The sequence below is a fragment of the Ursus maritimus genome, unplaced genomic scaffold (assembly GCF_017311325.1).
Source record: "Ursus maritimus isolate PB19 unplaced genomic scaffold, ASM1731132v1 scaffold_12, whole genome shotgun sequence".
NCBI lineage: Eukaryota > Metazoa > Chordata > Mammalia > Carnivora > Ursidae > Ursus > Ursus maritimus.
Window position 1 is genome coordinate 14,563,787 of NW_024423564.1, and position 26,003 is coordinate 14,589,789.

Sequence of the window (26,003 nt, forward strand, 5' to 3'; positions counted from 1 at the left end):
TAAATAAATAAATAAATAAATAAATAAATAAATAAATAAATAAAATCTTTTTTAAAAAAGTATTTCATCCTGTAAAGCTAATGCATTAACTGCTACAAACTTGAACGGTAAAAAAGACCCTCCAGATTTGATTTCTGTTCACTATAAACACTTAAGAGGTAAGACCATCCCCCATCCAAACCCAATTATTTTCCAAAAGGATTTGAAGGAAATGTCCAATGTAACCTTAAAAATTAGAATGTATCGTTTCTAGCATCTTACGTAGGTGATTATATCTGGCTCACTGAAGTCTGAGATATTCCTTACTTTGATATCTACTATGATATCCACATTCATGCAGCTAAATATAAGTTTCACGAGGACCTCAACATGAACCTTGTATTCTCCACAATGCCCTGAAGGATTCTATGAAGTCCATAGCAGATTCACTGTGAGACCTAATTCCCTGTCCTCAACAGCCTGTCGATTCAACAACAGTAATAAAGCATACCTGCGTGCAAAAACACAGGTTCTTCCCTGCTGGTCCAGGGTTGCCAGATTTAGCAATTATAAATACATGACACTCAATCAAATTTGTATTTCAGGTAAACCACACAAATAACTTTTAAGTATAAGTGTGTCCCATTAAACAATGAATGGTTTCTTTTAGTATAATTATGTCCCAAATATTGCGTGGGACATAGTTGTACTAAAAAAAATATTCAGCGTTTATCTGAAATTCAAATTTAACTGGGCATTTTGTGTTTTATTTGGCAACCCTATATAAGTCAGACCCTTACAAAACTGCCAAGTATTTCTGGGAGCCCCCAGTTTGTCAGATATATGTACTTAGCAGTGGACACTACTGTAACTTCAGCCAGGATCGCCATCACTAATGTGTTAAGTATCATGGACGAAGGGGTACTGTCATTAGGGTGAATGTTACTGAGGTGCAGGATTAGCTTTGAAGCTGACAACGTCCACTGCACTTCCAAGAATAAGGATGGCAGAGCCTCACGGATAGGAAACAAGGGGTTTTGATCTTCACTGAACCGTCCAGCCTGACAGGAAGCAGCTACATAGATGATATCTTTGAAATATCCCTTGGTTAGCTTAGGCTAAAAAAGATATTTTAGTGACTTTTCAGAAATACCTATTTTTCCAAAAATAAATATTGCTTTGAGATGCCAAATAGAGTGTCATGGAAAGTCACCAGACCGGAAAACAGACCTGGGGATGATGTTTTGTTCATATGAGACCCACATTTATGTTTACAACACATTTATGAATGAAAATTAAACAGATAATGAAGTTAAGAAACATACCTGATTCTAGGTTGTTGTTTTTTAAAACCGCTAGCTATATTCATATTATGTAAGAATAAAGGGAATGGTCACTGAGAATAAAACATTTGAGTATATTTAACAATATTTTATGGGACACTTATAAGGTTTGTAATATTAATAAACCACCTTGTACTGTCTCAATTTAAATGATGTGATTATGTGATCATTCTTGTGGAATAATGGTTCATAAAAAATGCTATAGAAAAAAAATGCTATAGAAATTCTATAAATACTTGTAAAGCTGCTATTGCCATTGTACCAGTATTAAAACGTGTTCTACCTTGCATCTTTTACTAATTTTTATAACAGGTTTTATACTGTTTCCATTTGAGAATCCTGTAAATGCTATGGCTTCATTAAACTGTTGCTAATCATATAAAAAATGGTACAGCCACTGTAGAAAACAGTATGGTGGTTTTTAAATTTAAAAATAGAAGTACCATATGACCCAGCAATCCCACTTCTGGCTATATATCCCAAAAAACCAAAAGCAGGGTTGGAAGAGATATTTGCACACTCACGTTCATAGCAACATTACTCACAATAGCCAAAAGGTGCAAGCAACCAAGAATTCCATCAACAGATCAATGGATGAACAAACTGTGGCACACGACACAATGAAATATTATTCAGCCTTTAAAAAGGAAATTTTGACAAGTTACAACAGGGATTAGCCTTGAGAACATTACACTAAGTGAAATAAGCCAGCCACAAAAAGACACATACTTAAGTACCTAGTGTGGTCAAATTCATAGAGATACAAAATAGAATGGTGGTTGCTGCGGAAAGGGTGAGGTGGGGCGGGAGTGATGAATTATTGTTTAAATGGGTAGTTTCAGTTTTGCAGAATGAAAAAGTTCTGGAAATGGATGGTGGTCATGGTTGCACAATATGCTGTGATGACCCTGAACTGCATACTTAAAAATGGTTAAGGTGGTACACTTTGTCAGGTGTATTTTAATTTTAAAAAATTGTAAAAAGCAACATGCACGCCACGTGTACACTATACGCCAAATTTTAACACATTTTTATATTTGTTGCCAAGGACTCTTGTGTACACATCTCATTTCCTCCTAGTGTGTAAAACTCATCCTTTCCTCTTTGGAGAGTTTCCTGAAGTTGCAAGGCCAGCAGTTAAAGACAAAAACAGAACGAAATTTATTATTTCCAAAAAACCAGAGTGCAGCTCCTCCAACCCCCCCCAAAATACGACTGCCGTTGTCGTTCATTATACCCTCCTTAAATAATTATTGCAAAGGTTACACATTAGGACTTACAAAATAAATCAATACTAAGAAAACAAGTTTTGTATTCGTATATATTTGGCTCCCATGTAAGATTTCATTCGCAGACCGTTCAACTGATCAAAGTAAAGGAGACAGGGCCTGAAGTAAGCCAACGGAGCCTGGCCCCGCCCCCTCGGCGGGCCAATCAGTCGCGCTCCCGGGCAGGACGCACAGCTGCTAGCCGAGTGAGTCGATAAGGACGCGCCAGACGCCCCGCGCCTGCTGAAGCGCTCGACAGCCCCGCAGGCGGCTCGCCATCTTTCCCAGCCGGCCGGGTAGGTGTCTTTCTTACCGAGACGCAAGCGGGCGACCGGGCCGTGAGTCGGCGCGGTCTGTGTCTGCGGTGGGCGGGTTGCGGGTGCGGCCCCAGCGGGTTGGGCGGGCGGCGGCGTGGGCGCCGGGGAGGCCCCGGGGCGGGGGCCGCGCTCTCCCGGACTACGGTGGACTTGGCGGCGCTACGGGTGCCAAGATGAGCGGGCGACTGGCCGCCTTATCTTCTGGTGCAGCGCGGCTGCTGTCGCGTTACACGGTTCAAAGAGCGGCCTAGGGAGGGCGACAAGCAAGTGCCAAGCCAGACCCGAACGAACGCAGAATTTTGTGGGCTTTAGTTATCTCGGAAAACTTTACGCAGGATTTGAGCAAAAAGCGTCAGTGGAGCAGCTCGGATTTGGTTGGAGTGAATTTTTTTAAAACTCCAAATCTGATTTGAATGTAAAAAGAGATTCAGGTTTATGAGTGGGTGGTGAAAAACAACTCATATTTTGTCCGTGGCAGTGGTTATGAAAGTGTGGTCCCCAGATTAGCGTCATCATCCTCATCTGGGGAGTTGTTAGAGGTGCACATTCTCAAGTTTAAGAGCCCCCGCTCCAGCAAACTACGCATAGGGGAACGGGCTAAATTGCAAACTCCTGCCTTTTGTGCCGTGCATCTCCTGGGTTAATAAAGAATTTGACTCGTTAGTCTTGTCTTTCTCATACAGGTGTAATTCATCGAAACCATACTTTTTTTCTGTTTTGACTTGTCTTTCTCATACAGATGTAATTCATCGAAATCAGATACTTTTTTCTGTTTTGATTTCCACTCAGCTGGGACTTTCCTTGGAGATCTCAGTCTCTCTTGGTAGCTCTCCACTCAGTTTGTTTTCCTAATCTGTAAAATGAGGATAACCCGTACTACTTCCAAGAGTTTTTTGGAGAATTAAATGAATGAATGTATGTAACAGTGTTTGGCACATAGAAATCAAACACTATTTTATATATATATACACACATACATACACACAGAAATCAAACACTATTATATATACACACACGTATACACACACACAGAAGTCAAACACTGCTTTATATATATACATACACACACATATACATACATACACACACTATAATTTTGATATTAGTGTCAAAGCCTGAAGCAGATGAGAAAGGTGATGAAAAAGTAAGAACTAGAGGAGAGATCTTATTAGTAACTGCCAAGTAGTAGAATCACGGGTGCCCCTGTTAAACTAAACCCACACAGGATGGTTACTTTTCCTAAAAACTTTGCTGCTCTGAGTGTGTGGTCTGTGGGCCAACATCTCTGCCATCATCAGGACCTGTTGGAAATGCAGAATCTCAGGCCCGCAGCGGACTTAGAAGCTGTTTTTAACAAGATCCCCAGCAGGTTTAGATGCAGTTTTGTTTGGAGAAAGTGTGAGATCAGCTGTAAGATTTCTCAACGAGTTCCAGCATTTAGTCAGTGATCAAGGGGATTTGGCAGGAGGACTTGAATTTGAAGCTGGTTCCACTTCTGCCTCACCTCCTGGTCGTCTGTCATTTCTTCAGTTCCTAGTTCTGGATAAGTTCTGCATCTGCTGATCATTATTGGAGATAGTAGCATAGCCTAATAACATGACTTTGTGGGAGTATTGTTAAAACAGCTGCTTGGAAAGTTTTTGGTTCATTTCCCTTTGTAGAATGCTCCCTATATTGCATCCCAACTTCCTGACACACAGTGACACTCCTGGCTTTCCAGTGGACCCTTTCACTGTCTTCTTGATACTGTGTAGTAAGGTGAACTCTGTCAGCTTCTCTTCTTTTTGCTTTAGGACCTTTCTTTCCATCCCTTCTTATTTCTGTTCTGAAGGAGTGTAAAATTTGTTGCCTCTGAAAAGCCTTTTCTATAGCCTTGATTTCATACGCTGCCGTCTTCTCGGAGCCTCTGCTCAGTTCAGAGACTCCCTTTATCACCTTAGTTCTTCCCTGCTTAGAATTAGGCTTCTCCCTGTCAATGGACTAAGCAATCCAATGGTTTTGTTTTGTTTTTTTTCCCCCATACTTAATTTTTTTCAGCTTCTCTGAAGTATTTTATATAGTTGACTAATGCCTCTTTCAAATTAAGCATCTCTTGGTTTCTACAAAGCTTGGATTCTGCTGTCATTTGTCTTTTTTTTTTTAAAGATTTTATTTATTTATTTGACAGAGAGAGAGAGACAGCCAGTGAGAGAGGGAACACAAGCAGGGGGAGCGGGAGAGGAAGAAGCAGGCTCATAGCGGAGGAGCCTGATGTGGGGCTCGATCCCATAACGCCAGGATCACGCCCTGAGCTGAAGGCAGACGCTTAACGACTGCGCCACCCAGACGCCCCTGCTGTCATTTGTCTTAACTGCCTTCTCTTGTGTTTGGGTCTTCTCAAGGTTTTATTCCTTAGATGACCCACTATTCAGTCATTCAGTATTTCTGTCTCTAGAGCACAGACAGGGATCCTAGGATACATTTCCCACCGTTATTGTTACTTAGTTTTTTGGTTTTACATTTTTTAAACATAAAAGTGGGGATTTTGGGTTTTTTTTTTTTTTTAGTATCAGTAGTTGACTTCATTTGTCAAGATATTTGACCAGTTCCTTTGCTCATCATTGTTTGTTTTATTCACGCCTTTTCTTATTGAGGTTAAACTTCTTTAATATGTCAAGAGTCTATGGGTTGGAGACTTTCTTATTTCTTACTCTTTTTATGTCTGAAGAAATCTGTATTAGTTTGCTATGGCTGCCATAAAGAAATACCACAGACTGATGTCTTAAATAACAGAAATTTATTTTTTCTGGAGGGAAAAGATTCTGGAGGCTGGAAATCCAAGATCAAGGTGTCAGCAGGGTTGGTTTATTCTGAGGCCTCTCTCAGCTTGTGGGTGGCCGCCTTCTCCCTGTGTCTTCACATCATCTTTCCTCTGACCTGTGTCCAAATTTCTTCTTATAAGGACAGCAGTCGTATTGGATTAGGGCCCATGCTAATGACCTCATTATAACTTAATTACCTCTTTAGAGACACTTTCTCCAAATAGTCCTATTCTGGGGAACTGGGGTTTAGGACTTCAACACATGAATTTTAGAGGAGTACAGTTCAGACCATAATAGTATCTCAATTAGTCTTTCCCATTTAAAAAAAAAACCTTTTGTAAAATGTGAAATATATATACAGAAAAGTGTGTAAAATATAAATGTTCATCTTAGCAAATTATTAAAAAGCATACACCTATGTGACTACTTTCTAGATTAAGAAATAGAACACTGTCAATATCCCAGAAATCTTCCAGAGTTTTTCCCTCCTCTCATTCTTGATCTCAGAAGGAAAGATTTCAAGTATCATGTTTGCCTGTAGTACTCTATCTGGCAAAGTTTTCTTTTACTCCTGGTTTGCTAAGTGTTTTAGTCATGAATAATTTATCCTGTTTCATTCTTAATTTGGGGGGCCTTCTCTTTTTCTTCTTAATTTTACTATGTGTTTATCAATTTTTTTTAGTCATTTCAAAGAATTAGCTTTTGGTTTTATTTTTTCTGTTACAAGTTTGTGTCCTAATTTATTATTTTTTTTACTCCTGTTTATTTTTGTATTGAATCCCTTCAGTGGTTCCTTTTCAGGCCTGAGGTAGTTCCTGCTATGTGCGTACTGATCCGCGCCTTGCTGAAGACTCAAGGGGGACTGTTCTCGGACCGGTTCTCTGATGCAGACTGGATGTCCTGCACTTCAGTTCTGACACTGTGTGCCCAAGCTAGTACACACCCTCACAAGTTAAGGGCACAGTCCTATACAAGACAGCCTCCATGACAGGCACGCATCTTGGGGGCCACCTGCACTTGTGACCGACTGGCTATAGATTAGGGGGATCCCACAACCCTGTCAGGTTGGATAATTCACTAGAACGACTTACTGAAAGAACTCCCTGAAAGCACTGTACTCACAGTTTTATTAGAAAGGATATAGATTGGGATCAACCAAATGAAGAGACACACAGGGTAAAGTCTGTGGGGGAAGAAGCAGAGTTTCTGTGTCCTCTCTTCATGGAATCCAGGGATGTCACTTTCCTGGAACATCCATGTGTCACCAACCAGCTACTCTGAGCCTCAATGTCCAGAGTTTTTACTGGGGTTTCAGTATGTGGGCATGTGCCGAGATCGACAGCCTGTGTGCCAGCGGGACAGCCTGACCAATACTGACTGATACGTGGCTCATTTCACGGTGTGTTGTGCCATTAGAATAAACAGAGCCTGCTGGGAGCACAGAGGAGGAGTGTGTGATAAGCCTGGGGTTACTTTCACTTTTACAGCTAGACTCTAAACCCAGGGCTTTCTCACTTGGAAATTCCCTCACCGGATTTTCATTCATATGAAGTATAAGACAGGCTGTCCAAAAGAACTTCTGCGATGATGGAAATATTCTGTATCTGCCCTGTCTGCTGTGGCAGCCACTAGCCCCCCGTGGGTGTTGAGCACTTGAAATGCAGTTAGTGTGAATGAGGAACTGAACTTTTAATTTTATTTAATTTTAATTAGTTTAAAAAGCCACATATGCTTAGTGGCTACTGTATTGGACAGTGTCGAATAGAGGCGGTATTAAGGTTTGAAATGATTTGACAATGTTTCTGCAGAGGCTTAGATGAAGCAAGTTATTTTCTCTGAATGTTTTGGGAGGTCAGTCACCTTGTTTAAATGTTAATTTTATACATTTCTAATTTTCCACGTGTTAAAAAAAATTTGGGGGGAGAGGGTTTGGTTAAATACCTCTTTTTTAAAGCAGTTTTACTGAGCAATGATTCACATACTATACTATTCACTCATTTAAAGAGCACAGTTCATGGGGCGCCTGGGTGGCACAGCGGTTAAGCGTCTGCCTTCGGCTCAGGGCGTGATCCCGGCGTTATGGGATCGAGCCCCACGTCAGGCTCTTCCGCTATGAGCCTGCTTCTTCCTCTCCCACTCCCCCTGCTTGTGTTCCCTCTCTCGCTGGCTGTCTCTCTCTCTGTCGAATAAATAAATAAAATCTTTAAAAAAAATAAAAATAAAGAGCACAGTTCAGTGGTTTTTAGTATATTCACGGGTACATGCAACCATCACCAGAGTTTTAGATCATTTTTCATCACCTCAAAAAGAAACCCTGTACCATTTAACTACCGACCGTCTGTCCTGTTCGCAGCCCTGAGCACCTACTAATTTACCGTCTGTCTCTGTAGATTCGCCTGTACTGGACATTTCATATAAGTGGGATCCTCTGCTCTGTGGTCTTTGCTGCCTGGCTGCTTTCCCACAGCACAGTGCCCTCACGGTTCACCCGAGCTGTAGCGCGCGTCAGTACTCCATCCCTTTTTATGCCTGGTCATCTCCCATTGTATGGACATGGCACATTTTAGTTACCCGTCAGTTGATAGACATTTGAATTGTTCCTCCTTTTTGGCTGTTGTGAATAATGTGGCCATAAACATTTGTGTACTAGTTTTTGTGTGGGTATGTGTTTTCATTCCTTGGGTATAAACCTCGGAATGGAATTCTGAATCCTATGAAAAGGTCCTGTTTTCTTTTTGTCTCAGCATGAATACATGTGTATGTGTTTAAATGTGAATACCGTTTTACTGGGTATTTTTATTTCAGTTATTCAGAAAGAAAACATTATCTTAGCACTAGAAGGAAGTAGATAGTTTTTGTTACAAAACCATTTCTTCTAAAAATAATTATATTTCATTATGTCTATTAAAATTTTCTTTAGCCTTCATGCAGGATGCTGTATTCTCTGCTCCTTTGTGAATGTCTGTGGCTGATAACCGGTTATGCTCATGATGATGACTGGATTGACCCCACAGACATGCTTAACTATGATGCTGCTTCAGGAACAATGAGAAAATCTCAGGTATTAAAAAAAAAATGCATGTGGGTGTGCTTAAGACATTATTGGTTCTGTAACGGAAATAGTCTGCTTCTGTTACTGTTTCTCACAGAGCTTCCAGAGTCAAGAGTCATGTACCAACGACTAGTAGGCATGTAGAATATCCCCCAGACCCCACCTGCTTATTTCTATGTTGAATATGAATGTCAAGTCCGTTGAGCTGCCAACTAACTTGATTTTAGTTCTTAGCTAGAATATAAATTTGAGACTCTTTTTTGGTTGTTCAACACAGGTGAAGAATATGACAAAGTCATAAAATGATGAAGTCAAATCTTAGTCTTCATTAACTTTAGGTTATTTTCACAACTGAACAATAAAGAAATAACATCTCTATTTTGCTTTAGGTAAAATATGGTGTATCAGAGAAAAAAGAAGTCAGTCCTGACTTGTCACATGCAGATGAATTGTCGGAATGTTATAGCAAACTTGATTCTTTAACTCATAAGGTTTGAATTTTTTTTAATTAATGAATTTTATATTCATAGTATGTTGCTCTGTTTCCTGTCTTTGCCAACATTCTATGTGTTTCTATGTATGTACTGTACAATTTATATATACTTTTTAGTTACTCTAGCCTTGTCTTCTCTTTCATTACTCTGGCCTTGCTTTTTTTTTTTTTTAATATAGTACTTTTATTTTCCTCTAATAACATTTAGCTCACCATGTTGTAATTATTTCTTTATCAGACTGAACATTTCTTGGGACAAGGAATATATATATATTTTTTAAGATTTTGTTAATAGAGATAGCGAGAAGAGAGCATAAGCGGGGAGGAGAGGGAGAAGTAGGCTCCCCGCTGAGCAGGGAGCCCGACATGGGGTTCGATCCCAAAACCCTGGATCGTGACCTGAGCCAAAGGCAGACACCTAACTGACTGAGCCACTCAGACGCCCCAGGGACAAGGAATATACTTTTTTCAATTTTGATTCTCTATCACCTTTCATAGTGCTGGTCATAATAGACTCATGACAAAGGCAGCCCGTGAAGAAATGGGCCTGTGACCACCTGATGAACATAAGAATTACTCTTGCAAATATAAGGGGTTATTATAAGTTAGTGTGTGTACGGTAGCTATTCCTTCATTTATCGAGTCCTTTTATTTGTGTGGCTGAAGTGGAGTTTATGAGAAAGGAAATAAGTCAAGATTGTTAAGGGGTTTGAATGCATATTGTGGGGTGAGAACCAGCCTCTTGGCTGGGGAGGCTGTCAGCTGGTGGCCCAATGTGGGGGGCCCCGGAAGGAGAGGGGCGGCAGAGATCCAGCAATGCCGACTGCTCCAACGAGGCGGTGACAGGTGCTGAAGAAGAAAGTGTTGGATTTCTCCAAGGTGGAATAGGCAAATTTGGGTAGCTGAGGGAGGAGGGAAAAGGGATAGAGTGAAGGAGGGAGGTTTCCAGCTTGAGAGACTGGGAGAGCTTGTGAATGGAGATACGGAGATCTCAATTCCAGACACCGCTGTGGTTCTTAAGGGTGTGAATGCTGTCTCACTCACCTAGCAAAGAAATCCTTGGATAAAACTTGCCTCAGTTTAACTCTGTTTTGTAGTATCGTGAGCTTGTTTGGCTGCACGCTAGGAAATACAGAAATTTTTCATTCCATTCTTTGCACCTTGGGCTCAGCACTGTAAAAGTATGATTGATAAAATGGAGTCTTGAGTCCTCGTTTTACAAAACAGACTCAGCGCGCCTGGGTGATGTAGTCGGTTGATTTCCACTCAGGTTGTGATCTCAGGGTTGTGTGATCGAGCCTTATGTCAGGCTCCATGCTCAGTATGGAGTCTGCTTGGGATCTGTCTCCCTCTGTCCACCCCCAAAATAAATAAATCTTAAAAAAAACCCCAAAAAACCCAACCCCCCCCTCCCCCAAACCCACCACACACAACATTCTCTTACAGGGGCGCCTGGGTGGCTCAGTTGGTGAAGCATCTGACTCTTGATTCCGGCTCAGGTCATGATCTCAGGGTGGTGAGATCAAGCCCCATGTAGGGCTCCATGGTGAGTGTGGAGCCTGCTTAAGATGTTCCTTCTCCCTCTGCCCCCCACCACCCCCTGCTCATGCTTGCTCTCTCTCAAAAATTCTTTTAAAGAGAAATTTAAAAACATTTGTAAACCTTGCCTACAAGTGGAGGAAACTGCCTTGTGACTTTTCAGGGGTCCTTCTCTCCTAAGTCTGTGTGTGACAGTCGTCATGTTTATCATCTGAAGCCCATTTCAAATGCTAACTCATGGTTCATACTCATTTAGAAAATAAAAGTTGGTTATCACAGGTGCTAATGTTGTAAGATACGCACTACGCTCACTCAGCAACTTGACCACCGTGGTGTTTGTAGAGCTCAGTTCAGAAGAAGTCTGTTTGGGGGTGCCTGGCTGGCACAGCGGTTAAGCGTCTGCCTTCGGCTCAGGGCGTGATCCCGGCGTTCTGGGATCGAGCCCCACATCAGGCTCCTCTGCTATGAGCCTGCTTCTTCCTCTCCCACTCCCCCTGCTTGTGTTCCCTCTCTCGCTGGCTGTCTCTATCTTTGTCAAATAAATAAATAAAATCTTTAAAAATAATAATAATAAAAAAAAGAAGTCTGTTTGAATGATGAATTCCGTGCTGAGGGGTTGCCACGTTCAGACAGTGTGGAGAAGCAGTGTTCCTGCTCTCCGGACGTAGCCTGCAGAGTGGGGGTGATCCATCATTGGCAGGAAAAAGTAGTAAAAGACTGAAAGTAATATGCACATTCAAGAAACTCCTTGCTGTGCTCTTCATCTTCTGGCTTCATCTTTTATGTTTCTCTATCTCTGGTTTTTCTTTCTTCCTTTCTTCCTTTTGTTCCTTTGTTCATTGAATCATTGCTTTGGGATTGGGGAGAGGCAGGTTGTCCCAGATGATCTCCTCTTCCACATCTCTGCCTCCTTGCTTCACGATCTTCAGCTTTAAAATTGCTAGAAGTCAGGGGCTCCTGGGTGGCTCAGTCGGTTAAGGCTCTGACTCTTCATTTCGGCTCAGATCATGATCTCCGAGTCGGGAGATCCAGCCCCACCTCTGGCTCTGCTCTCAGAGTGGAGTGTGCCTGAGATTCTCTCTCTCACTCCCTTTGCCCCTCCTGCTTGTGCGTACGTGCCGTGCGCTCTGTCTCCCTTTCTCAAATAAAGAAAGAAATCTTTAAAAAAAAAATTGCTGAAAGTCAGCAGAAAAACTGCCAGTCAGGGCTCAGTGCTAGATCCATGCTCGTCCTTTGTTGCCTACGTGCCCTTTGCAAAGAGAACCCGCAGAAGGTAGGAAGTCCTACATTTTCTTTTTTCTTTCTTTTTTTTTTTTTTAAAGATTTTATTTATTTATTTGACAGAGATAGAGACAGCCAGCGAGAGAGGGAACACAAGCAGGGGGAGTGGGAGAGGAAGAAGCAGGCTCCCAGCGGAGGAGCCTGATGTGGGGCTTGATCCCAGAACGCTGGGATCATGCCCTGAGCCGAAGGCAGATGCTTAACCGCTGTGCCACCCAGGCGCCCCTACATTTGCATATAGTTGATAATTGCAAGCTCCTTACCTTGATCTTGATGGGGCCACTAGGCTAGAAACTTGACCCTTATGTGAAACTTTGATGCTACCTAATGTTGAATTTATTCTGTGATTACAGATCGATGAGTGTGAAAAGAAGAAGAAGGAAGACTATGAAAGTCAAAGCAATCCTGTTTTTAGGAGATACTTACATAAGATTTTGATTGAAGCCAGAAAGCTCGGACTCGTGAGTGTTGGTGTGATACTAATCAGTGTGGTGGATGTTTTCATTATTTATTAATTTCACATGGGGGGAGGTGCCTTAAATTTGCTGTTTGAACTTCACTAAACAGTTGGAAATTTAATACATTCATGACTTGGCAGGGGAATTCTATGCTGGCCCTTGTTTTCTGCCGCTTGCACACTTTCGTATTCATATGATGTAAGAGCATTCTGTGCTGAGAAAAAGAACAGTGTGCTTTAAGTAGTTCCTTCCCCCACCTGGAAGCTTTGTACTGTGGCGAGGGCTGCTTCGGAGATTTGCATATCCTGTGCATATTGTTCATAATTAATGTTGCGATTCCATTTCTTAGAGTCCTTGTTTTCACTCCGAGGAGTCAAACCGTCAAGAAAACTTAAGGGGAAGGAGTGTTAGATGAATATTTAATAATCCCATCTTATTTTGGAAGTGAAAAAGCAGATGTCCTCATACGTGCACCCTTTAATTCAAGTCTTACAAGTATGTGTGGGATGAGGACCCAGAGCCAAAAAATTCCTATGACGGAGATAATTAGCAATATTTAGTTCAAGTTTTTTTTGTTTTGCTTTTTTTAGTTCAAGCTTTTTTAAAAATAGTAATTGATGACTGCTTTTTTACGTTAGTGATGACTTGTGATGTTACGTGACACTTTTTTTTCTGATTTTATATTTGCTTTTATACAAGTATATTTACTCTTAGAGAAACATTTTTCTGTTTGTGTTAACTGGTTAATGAACGTAAAATGTTTATAGTGATTTTGTTAACCTGAACTCACGCTAATAAAGATAGTTATAAATATCATGTTTGTTCATGGAAGCTCCAATTTGACTGCTTTTTGAGATTTTTTTTTTTTAATTTGTATTACTGTGTGTTTTAGGCTAGTTGAAAATAAAGTCAGCAAATGGAAAGTCGTAAATGAATCAAAATAAGCAATTGATGCTCACTATTTGTGGATTCCATATTTGCGAATTCGTGTACTCACTAACCTTTTTTTGTAACCTCAGAGTCACTGCTTGCGGAGTTTTGCGCCACTCTCGGACACGCACAGAGCAGCAAAGCATTTGCGTTGCCTGGTGTGTCCGTTCCCAGCTGAGGCTGAGCAAGGCCGTGTCCTGCCGTCTTGTTTCAGCTCTCAGACTATAAACAAGTACTTTATCATGGTTTATTTAGTGCCATGTATTTCACACTTCCGTCGATGTTGTTTGGCTCCCAAGAGGAGTGCTGTCTAGTGCCTCTGAGCCACAAGAAGGCTAGGATGTGCCTTCCGGGGAAAATAGCCGTGTTAGATAAGCTTTGTTCGGGCAGGAGTTACGGTGCTGTTGGCTGTGAGTTCAGTGTTAATCAAAAATATTAAATAAGGTATCTTTAAATAGAAACACATAAACGGGTTATGTATTGACTGGCTGATGAAAATGTCTTGGTAGGAACGCAACCCCCTATTTCCTGTAGGAGCCGTCGTTCAGGTATTTGTTAACTAGTGTCTGAGGTGACGTCATAGAACAAACTCTTGCCAACAGTAAGAATCAACTGTATTTTAGTAAAATGCACAGTATCTTATTTGCATAGAGTTCTATAATGTTTGAAATGTTTTTCACATGCATGATCTCCGGTTTTTGTGCGAGACAAATAGGTGGATAGTGTTACTCTTATTTTATACGTGTGAAATAGGAACCGCATATATATTTAGTTCCAAATCGGCTTTTGTCTTGAAGTGTTTTCTTTTCTGTTTTGTTTTCTGGGCAAATTTAACTCAGCCTGAAGAGAACAAAGATGATATGCATTACGATGCTGAGATTATCCTAAAAAGACAAACCTTGTTAGAAATACAGAAGTTTCTCAGTGGAGAGGATTGGAAACCAGGAGCCCTGGATGATGCACTGAGTGATATTTTAATTAATTTTAAGTTTCATGATTTTGAAACCTGGAAGTGGCGATTTGAAGACTTCTTTGGAGTGGATCCATATAATGTGTTGATGGTAAGATGGGACAAGGGGATATAAGTAACAGCTCATTTTTAAAAATGCTTTAAAAACTCCACCATAGAGCGCTCTCACACTGTGGGTGGGCACGCAAGCTGGCGCAGCCACTCTGGAAAACAGTACGGAGGGTCCTCAAAAGGTTGAAAATAGAGCTACCCTGCGACCCAGCAATTGCACTACTGGGTATTTACCCCAAAGATACAGACATAGGGATCAAGGGTCACCTGCCCCCAATGTTTATAGCAGCAATGTACACAATAGCCAAACTGTGGGAAGAGCCCAGATGTCCATGGACAGATGAATGGATACAGAAGGTGTGGTTCATATACAACGGAATACTCTCAGCCGTCAAAGAAATGAAGTCGTGCCATTTTAACAACGTGGCTGGAACTAGAGGGTGTTATGTTAAGCGAAATAATAAGGCAGTCAGACAAGTATATCACTGATGTGTGGAATTTAAGAAATAAAACAGAGGATCATAAGGGAAGAGAGGAAAAAAAAAAAAGATGAAACCAGAGAGGGAGACCATAAGAGACTCTTAATCACAGGAGACAGACTGAGGGTTGCTGGAGGGGAGGGGGGAAGGGGGATGGGGTAACTGGGTGATGGACAGTGGGGATGTGGGGACAGTGGGGCCTGTGATGTAATGAGCACTGGGTGTTACATAAGACTGATGAATCACTGACCTCTGCCTCTGAAACCAATAATACATTATATGTTAATTGAATTTAAATAAAAATAAAAAACCCTCTACCGTAATTATGTTAAGAACCTGTGTGAAGACACTTCTGTATCGATGACCATACGGCAGAGTGGCACAGATGCTGTTGCATATTTGAGGCCAGTTTGTTTGTTTTTGCTGACGATTATCATTTTTCGGTGGGGAGGATGGCTTGGCAGTAACCCTGCTCTCCGCTTCTTCCTGTTTTCGAGGTGCTTCTGTGTCTGCTCTGTATCGTGGTATTAGTAGCTACCGAGCTGTGGACGTATGTGCATTGGTACACCCAGTTGAGACGTGTTTTATTCATCAGTTTCCTCGTCAGTTTGGGATGGAATTGGATGTATTTATATAAGGTATTAAATAGGTGGAAGGTTTTCATATTTTTCAGTGTTACTTCATAGTAACAAGACCACAGTGCATTCGGAGTAGTGTCTAACCTTGCCTCTGCTGAGGGGTGGAGGCAGTGATCAGAGATGCTGGGGGGCAGGGGGAGACACTGGCAGCCGCTCACCTGCCCCTGGTGTTTTGGGTCCCTAACCGGTTTGGTGCAGGCCGAATTTTCATAACCCAGTGGTGGCATCTGGGGGGCTAAATCTAGGTGGATGCATTTTTAAAAATTTTATGTAGGTAGTTTAGGGTATGTCCTTTTATTCTTTGCCAGAAAGGATATCAAAATGTTATTTTTTAAAAGTTAGGTTATTTTCTGACTATGAAAGTGGTATATTGATGGTAGACGATTTAGAAAAGATAGTTATACAGAGAAATCTGATTTTTTAAAAAAGATTTTGAGAGAGAGTGAGCGAGTGTGAGCAGGGGGAGGGGTGGAGGGAGAGAGAATCCTCCAGCAGACTCCCCACTGAGCCAGGAGCCCCACGGCGGGCTCGATCCCAGGGCTCCAGGATCATGACCTAAGCCACCCAGGTGTCCCAGAAATTTGATTTTTTAAATTACCTATAATTTTGTCACCTAAAGGTAATTGCTGTCAGTATTTTGAGGTACTTCTTTCTGGTCTTTTTTAATACATTTTAATTCTTTCACAATTGGGATCATGCTGAATATAGAAAGTCAAATGAAGCACTACTGTTCCTGTCGAAATAGCATGAAGGACAGTGTTAGATCTTTGTAGCAGGGTGAGTCAAGTAGCAAAATATTTTTGATGAATTTGGTTAAAGCATTGTGATACATCCTTAACCTTTTGCTCTAAGTTCTAAGCTTCTAGAACTAATTATTTGCAAATTAAAGGCAAAAATTTTGGTTGAATATTGTTATCTTGGCGATTTCCCTCAGGGCTTGGGTATATAAAAAATGTTATCTTTATATAGGCCACTTGTACTGAAAACCATCCAGAACAAAACACCATTTTATCGTGAATCGTGAAGGAAAATGAGAAGTAGTCATTTAATATATATATTTTTGGGTGTGGTATGAATTAGATTTGAACTAATTTTTTAAAATAATCTTTTTTAGTACAAAGATTTGCCTTTCTCATCAAAATTACAAAGAAGGCAGCTGTATTTCCTTACCCTCACTCGTTGCATGAAGACTGTGCTTTGCCACGAGTGGAGAAGAGCTGCTATTTAAAACTGTTTTTTCTTTTAAAAAACTGACCAGTCTGGTGTCTGGTGAAGACACGTTTTGAAGTCGGGTTTGGCTGTGTAGACATAATCTTCGTGTTCGCAGCCACTCACGGCTCGCTTTTGGTGTTGGTCAGCTCGCGTTCGCACAGCATCAGGCCGAGGTTGCCAAGATGGAGCCGTTAACCAACGTGTGTGCTGAGAAGATGGACTGGCTCGGAAGCCTCTGGGGTAAGGTGTTGCTGCGCTGGGCCTCATTCTGAATAGAATTCCCGGGAAGGAGAGAACATATTAGTAATTACGGAGAAATGATAACATGCTGGAAGGAGGCCTTCCGTGACTGAGTGTTCAGTGTCAGAAGAACATGCGAGAAGAGTCCGGCTCAGACCGTGACTCCTGTGCTCGTGAAGCCTCGCGGGCAGGGAGCGGGAAGTGCGTCGTGGCCGGCTCCCGGCTGCCGTGTTGCTGCTGTCTCCGCCGCTGGCCTGCGATGGGGACGGTGCTCACCCTCTGTCAAGTCCTCAGGGAGAGTGCCTAGCGTTCCAGAAGTGAATCAGTGTTTATATGAATTAATATCCATCTTAGACTTACTCTCCTTATACTGACTTATGAAGTCTTATGTTGTAGCTTTATTATACATTTTTTTTCCTAAGAGGAAAGTTCTTTAACTTTTTCCCCCTCCCAGACTGTATACACACTCTCACTCCTGTTGACCGCCTTTAGTTCTGCATATCTAGCAATACGAATGGTTTAGTGTCCGACGGCGCTGTATAAACGCGAGTCCGTAAGAACTGACCCAGAATAGAATCTCTACAGATTGTACAAAACAGGGTGTCCAAATTCATGCGTCTCGGCCTCGCCTCCTGTCTACAGGGCACAACCGAATGCCTCCACTAGCTCAGGCTGGTCGGTAATGTACAGAAACCTGATTTAGGAATATTGGGAGAATTAATGTCCTTTTTTTGGGTAAAATAACGGATTTTTTCAACCGAAATTTTCCTGAGATAATTCTAGATGCACAGGTGGTTGTAGGAAAGAAAACAGATCAGTATAAAGTCTTACACAACTATACCAGTGCGCTATCCCAGCCAGGATATCAACTTGCAGAGAATTCAGCGATCTCAGATTTCCACGGTTTTACTTGGATTCATTTGTGTGTGTAAAGAACAGTTTTTAATACTTAACGTTTTAGAAATTTTTATAATATATAATGTTTTATCTACATAGACGTGTCTACTTTGAAGAGATTTTTAAGACAAACATTTTGGACATGAGATGAAAAAATTTTAAATACATGTTACAGGGAGTCTGTACAGCATTTAAAATTGGTTGGTGGTGGGGATAGGGACAAAACCAAAATGTCTTATTTGGAAATGAAATGGGACTTTTTTTTTTTTTTTTTAATGACTCCGTGTTTGTCTGTTTCTCTAAATAGAATTGTTAAGAAGTTCATGGACCTATAAGGATGACCCATGCCAAAAATACTATGAGCTCTTATTAGTCAACCCTATTTGGTTGGTCCCACCAACAAAGGTATACATATAGAATACATTTGTAAAAATTATTTTTACAAAGTCAGTCGAAAATCTCTTGTATTTATGAAAAGTTGTTAGTGTTTTTTACATTCGTTTTGCTGATGATAAACCCTTGTTCTAGAAAAAATACTTTCATTACACAATGATTTTCACATTAAAAGCATTTTAATTTATGAACATAATTTTGGCCCCAGTGCACAGTGAATTTTGGCTCATTCTGTGTGCTCAGTCCTTTGAGGGGAAAACTGAGTTGCTGTTATCTTTTGTTTTAGGCACTGGCGGTTACATTCACCAACTTTGTCACGGAGCCATTGAAACACATTGGGAAAGGAGCTGGTGAATTTATTAAAGAGTTCATGAAGGAGATTCCCATATTACTTCACATTCCAATGCTGATCATTATGGCGTTAGCTGTCCTGGTTAGTATACAGCACGGTTGACTGTTAACAGCACTTGTAGAAAAAGGCAATTCTAAAACTGAGACTTTTTGCTGTTTTAAATCAGGCTAAATTTATGCTTAACGGTATGAAAAGATGATTTTTAAGTGATACAGATGTATTTATACTTACATGTATATTCCTTTAAGCAAGGAAATATTCTCAAGTTTGATTGTAGATGTCATGGCAGTGACTTAGAATAATATTTTTCTGAATTCGTTCCTCAACTTGGTGAATTAACATACATGAAATCAATTGTTCTTGTCCTCTTTGAGAAGGGGGGCCTTCTTCTTTCAGTCTGAGTTTTTGCAGCACTGAGAAGGGAAGAGCATTGGCTTTTCCACAGAACCAAATCGAGATGTGGAAGAAGGTGAGTTACTGAGAAACAGTTGGGGGATCCAGGAACAGACATTTATTAAGACGAAACATTATTCATTCTTCATCCGTGGTCTCTTCAGCTTTTTTATTGTTGATTTTCGGCCCTTTCCTTAATAAAGCAGTTGTCACATAAAATGTAAAGAACCCAGATGTGCCGTGGGAAAAACCAGGTTTGCATTTGTAAAGAAATTAACCTATTTAGTTTATGACTTTAAATATTTTCAGCATTTACTTTCTTTGATGGGTGTGAATATATACAACATAGGAGCAATTATCAGACAATTAGTACCTTGCAATTTAAATTATTAAAAAAGATTGTCTTGCCTAAAGATACAGAATTTACTACACTTTATTCACTTTGAAATTGTTCCTGTTTTGGTTTTGTTTTTTGGCTTGTGATTATAGGAGTCAGGTTTAGGGGTATGGTTTTGTGGGAGACGTTACTTGTGTAGTAGTGCAGATTTTCCTTGATTTATGATGGGATTATGTCCTGATAAACCCATTGTAAGTTGAAAATATCATAAGACGAAAATGAATTTACTACACCTGGCTTACAGGACATCGCAGCTTAGCCTAGCCCACCTTAAACATGCCCAGAGTGCTTGTGTTAGCCTGCAGTTGGGCAAAATCATCTAACACAAGCCCATTTTATAACAAAGTCTCAAACATCTCACATAGTTCATTGACTGTTATACTGAAAGTGAGAAACAGAGTGGCTGTGTGGGTACGGAGTGGTTCTGAGGGTAGGGTTCACCCTCGAGACCCCGTGGCTGACTGGGACTACCCTGCCCAATATCACCAGAGGATTGGACCCCAAATCATCAGTCCAGGAAAAGATCCAAATTCTGAATTTGAAGTACAGTTTCTAGCGAATGCACTGTCACTTTCTCAGCATCGCGAAGTCTAACACTCGTAAGTTGAACCGTCATAAGTGGGGGACTGTTTGTATTTAGTCTTTGAAACTGAAATTATAAGCAAAAACCCATCATCTCCTGCTTCCTCTGCCTAAGGAAAGGACTTTTACTGTTTCTGTCTTTAAATAGTTTCTCTAGCACAGCAATTTTTGAAACTTTGTTTTTTAGGACCCTTTTGCCCTCTTAACTGCAGACCCTAAAAACAAGAACCCCCCGCCCAAAAAACAAAGAAAACTGAAGATCACAAAGAGCTCTTGTTTATAGGGGTTTTATTTATTGATATTTACCATATTAGGAATTAAAATTAAGAAAAATTTCAAATGCAAGTCTACACAGTGCACGAGCCATCAGAGTGAGGAAGTCATTCCAGCCCCTGATGAGTCCACCGTACACTCAGGGGAAGAGTAAAAAAAGACTTAGGTCTTTGAAGTATGAAAAGGTTGACCTCACAGAGTCCCTGACCCCCCCCTTAGGGGTCCCCGGGCCACAGTTTGAGAATTGCTGCCTAATTTTTCTCATGAAATGGGACTCAAAGCCTGTTGAATTTTAGTTGTCACTAAAGCCAAGTTTGTATTTGTAAAAAAGTTACTCTACATGAGAATGTTTGTGTAATGATGTAACTCTAATTTTTAGCATTTACCTTATATGGTGAGTGAAAATCGACAGCTGATGAGCAGTTATCAATTAGTACCTTCCAATTTAAGTTTTTAGGTTTTAGCCAAACTGCCCTTGTTACAATTCAGTCAAAATGTGTTCAGCTGATTGAAATGTCTGCTTAACACTTAGTGATTTCTCACATTTTATTGGCTACTCTGGCCTAGTACTAATCAAAACAAGAGATCGCAAATGAAACAGCCGTGAAATAAACATGTTTATGTCTCCAAACAGCCATTAAGTCACGCTAGGTAATTTTGTTAGCACCCTGAATAATTTCGTTGTAAGTCAGCCATTAAATACTCTGAATCTCTTTTCCTTCTAGAGTTTCTGCTATGGTGCTGGAAGATCAGTTAATATGCTGAGACATTTAGGTGGTCCTGAGAGAGAGCCGCCCCGGGCGCTGGAGCCGGGTGATAGAGGACGGCTGCAGGAAGTTGATAATAGACCCCATGGTGGAGCAGGTGATGCACGTTTCCCCTATAGAGGCCACATCAGCCCCTTTGAGCAAGGCCCTTATGACAGAACGTATGAGGGTAGAAGAGATGGTATGAGAGAGAGAGCTGTTGACTTGATACCTAGGACTGGCAGCAAGAGCCCCGAAGTGCTCCGGCCGTGTGATGTACCGCAGGCAGAGGCGAGCGCGCGGCCCGAGGTGGTGCCCTGTGTAAGTCAGCCATTGTTTGTTTCGCCGTCCCTTCGTGCTGGGCCTGAGAGCTTCTGGGTAGGCGTTTCTTCTCTGGTACCTTCCACGGTTAATTATATCATTATTGATATAATTGTTTACTCTCTCTTCTCCGGTCAAAAGTTTGGCTTTCTCAGAACTAAAACGAGATTTTTTATGTTAAGTGCTATTTAACAGTAGTGAGAACAGGTGGTAATTCGTATGAAATTTCATAGGAAACCAAGTAATCGTGACTGAAATTTCTACCTTTGAAGAGCTCAAAGTCCTCACTGAAGGCCCAGAGCCTGGGGGAACCTGCAGGAAACCCCTAAAAGCTCAGCTGGGTGCAAGAGTGGGTGGGGAGAGGTCACACACCCCGCTTTCCCAAACCTTTGGTATCACTGGCTAGACTCTCTGCTTTCTACCTGCAGAATGCTGAGGGGCTTTTTCTACCTTATTGGCCATTTAAAGGGACATTTCCATTTCTGTTTGAGAGAGGAATTGACATTGTCATTTGCAAAGTTTAAGTTGTAACTCTAAACCTTTGAGAAACAGTTGTGAGCACAGTAGAATCTAGAAAATTAGAATTCCTTCCCATGGAGTTTCTTATAAGAATAAACGTACCTGCATACATCTAAAAAATTTTCAGATGTTCCTTTCAGCTTTAATAGTTAATGGTAACGCACCACTCCTCCCACATCCTCCAGGGTCTCCTCTCCCGGAAAGGGAAAGCTAGTTATCTCGGTGGCCCAGGGCTTCCTTGATCTGCCCACAGCCCCCTTCTGTTAGTACAGGGATTTCTTCTCCTCCTGCGCTTACTCTCCTTCAGCCACAAGGGCCTCCTCTCTAGTCCATGAATTAGAACATTTTTACTTGCTGTTCCCTGTCTAGAATGCTGAAATGTGGTTCATTTCTTTAAGCCTTGACTCCTGTATCACCTTTCAGACTACCCTCATTTAAATAGCAGTCTGACCCCAGCTTGGTACTTTGTTAATTCGTTGCTTGATTTCTCCCCGAGCTAAATGGAAGGGTTTTTGTTGGTTTTGTTCCTGCTGTATCCCCAGTACCTGGAACTGAACACAGGCTCAATAAATATTTGTCGAATGAATTATTCTCACCAGGCAAGAGGAGTTGGCAGTACTGGTCACCAGCCCTCTTGCCCTCCCCTAAAGCTGGGTCACTAGACCACCTGGCATATCCTAAGCGCCCCCACTCCGTGCACGGTTCGGTTGTGTGAGGCTTACTAACGTTTACATAATTACAGCCCAGCACTGGAGCTGGGACTTGAAAGAGTTGAGAGTTTGATACTGATTTGCGTAGGAACTTGTTAAACGTGTTTGATGACTGAATCTTCACAGTACGTTAAACAATTAAAATGTCATTCTCTACAGCATAAATTACCTGTTCTGGATACAAAGCCCAAAGAGTTTGGTGGAATCCAGGGGGAAAGCACACCGCCAGAAAGCAGTCCTGAAAGCAGCCTGTCTACTAGGCCTGTCTCGGGCCCAGACACCTCAGAGAAGATGGAGGGTTCACCTGCAGAGGAAAAGGCCCAGCTCAGGACTGACGTCAGAGGCAGCCCAGAGGAAGGCAGCGCGTCCAGCCCAGCCGGCTGTGGAAAGGATCCGGGTAGTGGCCCCCGGGGCTAGAGGAGCCCAGACTCGGAGCACGGCTCAGAGGTGGTCTTTGGGTGTTGTCAAGTACACTCTTCACAACCATTTGCTCTTCTCTACGAATACTCTGACATTTACTCTCCACAGGTGCCAGCGTAAACATTAGTATTTTAATTGACCATCAGAACTAACAAATACACATGTATTTCTGTTTAGTCTTATCTTTTGTGTGATCTCATCTTCGTATTGAAACCTCCTGGAGTTTGAGGTGTTAATTTGGGAACAGGATCTCACAGACGGACGTACGGCAAGCCTCACCGATTTCAAATAATTAAGGAGGCCAGTGTGAATCGGGGGACATGGAAAAATAAGTTTTAGGGTTCACACGCATATATAGGAACCAACTAGCCAACGTGCGTGTTGCCCAGTGGACGTCCTGTGATAGCTGCTTCAGTTAATTTGTTAGTTGTGCGCTGGGTTCGATATGTTTCCAAAAGTGGTGGGTACTCGGAAGCCATTTTCAGGGAAGTCCACTGTAGTCAGCGCTTCAGCGTCGTAATGCATCACGGAGCCTGCGTCCCCTTGTCTCTGCCGAGGCTGCCCAGCTCGTCGTGGCTTCGTCGCCGCGGATCCTGCCTCCGTCGCTCAACTCTTCGAGCGCTGACCGGGCCGCTTCCTTGCCACCCCGCTTTACCCTCAGCTAAGACGGAACCGAAGGCGGCCGGGAGCATTTAGTTACCACAACTCGTTAAGTCGGTGATCTTGGTTTTACGTAGTCGGTAGACGGAGAATAGCTTTCTCTTTCCCCACCAAATACAGACTTTACACATTGGTTGGGTACATTGTTTTTGCTAAACAGCATAATCTCTGTATGTCCCTGGTTAAGTATAAAAAAAATGCCATTGTCAATGAAGATTTTAAAAAATTACCTCAGCCAAGAGGAGGTAAAATTTATTATTATTTTCTAGTTTAATACTGCAAACATCTTTACTACTTCATCAGAAAGGTAGTTCTTTCCAGAAAAGGCAACAGGATTCTTTTCAGAAATTTGCAACACAGTAGGTATGGAACAAACGAACCAATGCAAGGATGCCTGCGGTTTGGGCAGATCTGTGAGCGTCGATGCGTGTGAAGTCTTCCCCGAGGCCAGACCTGTTCACGCTAATTGGTAACTATGCGCCCAGGGTGGTAGCTGTCCTCTGAGCTGTGACTGGATTCTGAAGAGCAGGGAAGGCCTCAGGTGACAGACTGTGACAGTGGAGTTAATGCTGTTCGAACTCCTGACTTTTTATCCATCCAAAAATGAATCTGTAAAAAGTGCAGAATGTCGTCTTTGTGTTCTTTCATTACAGATACCCGTGTGGGGACGCGGCCCGCGCTGACAGCTAGCGAGGCCACATTCCTAAAAGCCTGTTGCATGATGACAGCAGCTTAGGGAAGACGCTGAAGCAGACCGAACAGATCGAGGCCAGTTTATAACTTGGAGAAACAGACTTGTTTATTGTCCAGCCCATATTAGAATCCAGGATTTTAGCAACAGGCTTTTAGGAAAATCAGAATGGAGGTAGACAGCTTTTTAAAAGCTGTGTTTAAATGGAATAGATAATGTTGAATGTTTACAGGGTCTAAGAACTGTATACGCAAAATAAACACTTATTTTTACATTATTGTGACTTGGTATGCGGTCTTTGCTCATTGAATATGCTTGTAAGAAAAAAACCCTATGAAACTTGTGTGCAGTTTTTAAAAGGATGCTATCTAGGACGTGGTAGCCTGTAGGTAATACGCAAGACATAAGATGATCCAGGTGTTAACTGAGTGCTTTTGACAGAATTTGATCTTAGAACCAAGAATAATTTTTTTTCCTGAGCCTTTGATGTGATTCCATATTGAGTATCTATCTTTCTGTTTTATTTTTGTGAACATTGTCCATGTGGAGAAGTGGTTCTCACTGCCCACCACATCACCTGAAGAATTTTTAGGAAGAACAGAGCCCCAGATATCATCCCAGCTGTGCAGAATCAGAAGCAACCAGAGGTGAATGAGTTGCCAACTTGTTCTGGGTGTGGGCATTTGTGTTCTAGAATTCACCCTCAGACGAGGCTCTGTCCCATCCTTGCTGTCTTCTGCCGAGCTTACTTTATGTCCTGTCCTATTACGTACCCTTGTAAACTATCTTCAGTTTCTGGGAGGGAGGGGGAAGCCTTAGTGACCGCTGCCCACCAGATCAGGGCTTAACTTACATCTTTCATACTTAAATTTTGTGAGTTTTCATCTGTTTTCTATTTTCATGGCCTAGGTTCTTCACGTAAGTTTTGGGGTGTTTTGTTTTGACATTACGTCTTAAAAAGCTTTACAGTGGTGTTTTGTAACAAAGTATAATTTTAAGCCATACACACTTTAAAATTAAAGGACCCAAAACATGCTAAAAGTTTATTTAAGAGTTTTTATAATGGCTTTGAACTAATAACATTGAAAATGACTTTCTTAGCAGAAAAAAGATCTAGGTTTTTAATAAGATGAACTTTTTTACACATTGGTCAAGTATGTTATTTTTACTAAACAGCAAAATTTCTCACTACATCCATGGTTCAGTATAAAAAAATGCCACTGTCAGTTAAGAGTTTAAAAAATTATCTCAGCAAGAGGATTAAATTCTAGTTTAGATTCATTTATCTTCCTACTTTTCAAACTCTAGGTAAAGGAATCTTAATAAGTTGCCAAAGAACACAATCCCAAGCCTTAATCACAACAGTTGATGAAGCACCTTTTGTAAGACACCCCGCCCCCGAAACAAGTGCGTGTCCAGACGAATGTTAATTAACATTCTATTAAAGGTTAAATATTTACATCATTCTAGAACATTTTAAGCTGTATTACAGTGCTATCATTTCTCCTTTTAAGGAAAAAGTACTAGATTGAATTTCCCTGCAGTGTTCTGAAAGGAAATAAGGTCGTTTTTAAAAAATATATCCATAATAACTAGTG

General features: G+C 41.4%; 1 protein-coding gene across 4 annotated transcripts; it reads left to right on the forward strand.

Moving 5' to 3' along the window:
• Window positions 1-2,764: 2,764 nt before the first annotated feature.
• On the forward strand, window positions 2,765-24,682 carry CLCC1 (chloride channel CLIC like 1). Of its 4 annotated transcripts, XM_040626958.1 has the most exons (11): window positions 2,765-2,886; window positions 8,629-8,769; window positions 9,150-9,251; window positions 12,427-12,534; window positions 14,301-14,522; window positions 15,459-15,599; window positions 16,958-17,051; window positions 18,256-18,353; window positions 18,628-18,774; window positions 21,064-21,405; window positions 22,794-24,682. In XM_040626958.1, the coding sequence occupies exons 2-11, from the start codon at window positions 8,641-8,643 to the stop codon at window positions 23,049-23,051; spliced, it is 1,641 nt and encodes a 546-aa protein (XP_040482892.1). In that variant the 5' UTR covers window positions 2,765-2,886; window positions 8,629-8,640; the 3' UTR covers window positions 23,052-24,682. The 4 variants fall into 4 exon arrangements, with proteins under 4 accessions (XP_040482892.1, XP_040482893.1, XP_040482895.1 ...); XM_040626959.1 differs by lacking the exon at window positions 15,459-15,599; XM_040626961.1 differs by lacking the exons at window positions 8,629-8,769; window positions 9,150-9,251 and having other exon boundaries at window positions 2,772-2,886; window positions 12,881-14,522.
• The last annotated feature ends 1,321 nt before the right edge of the window (window positions 24,683-26,003 follow it).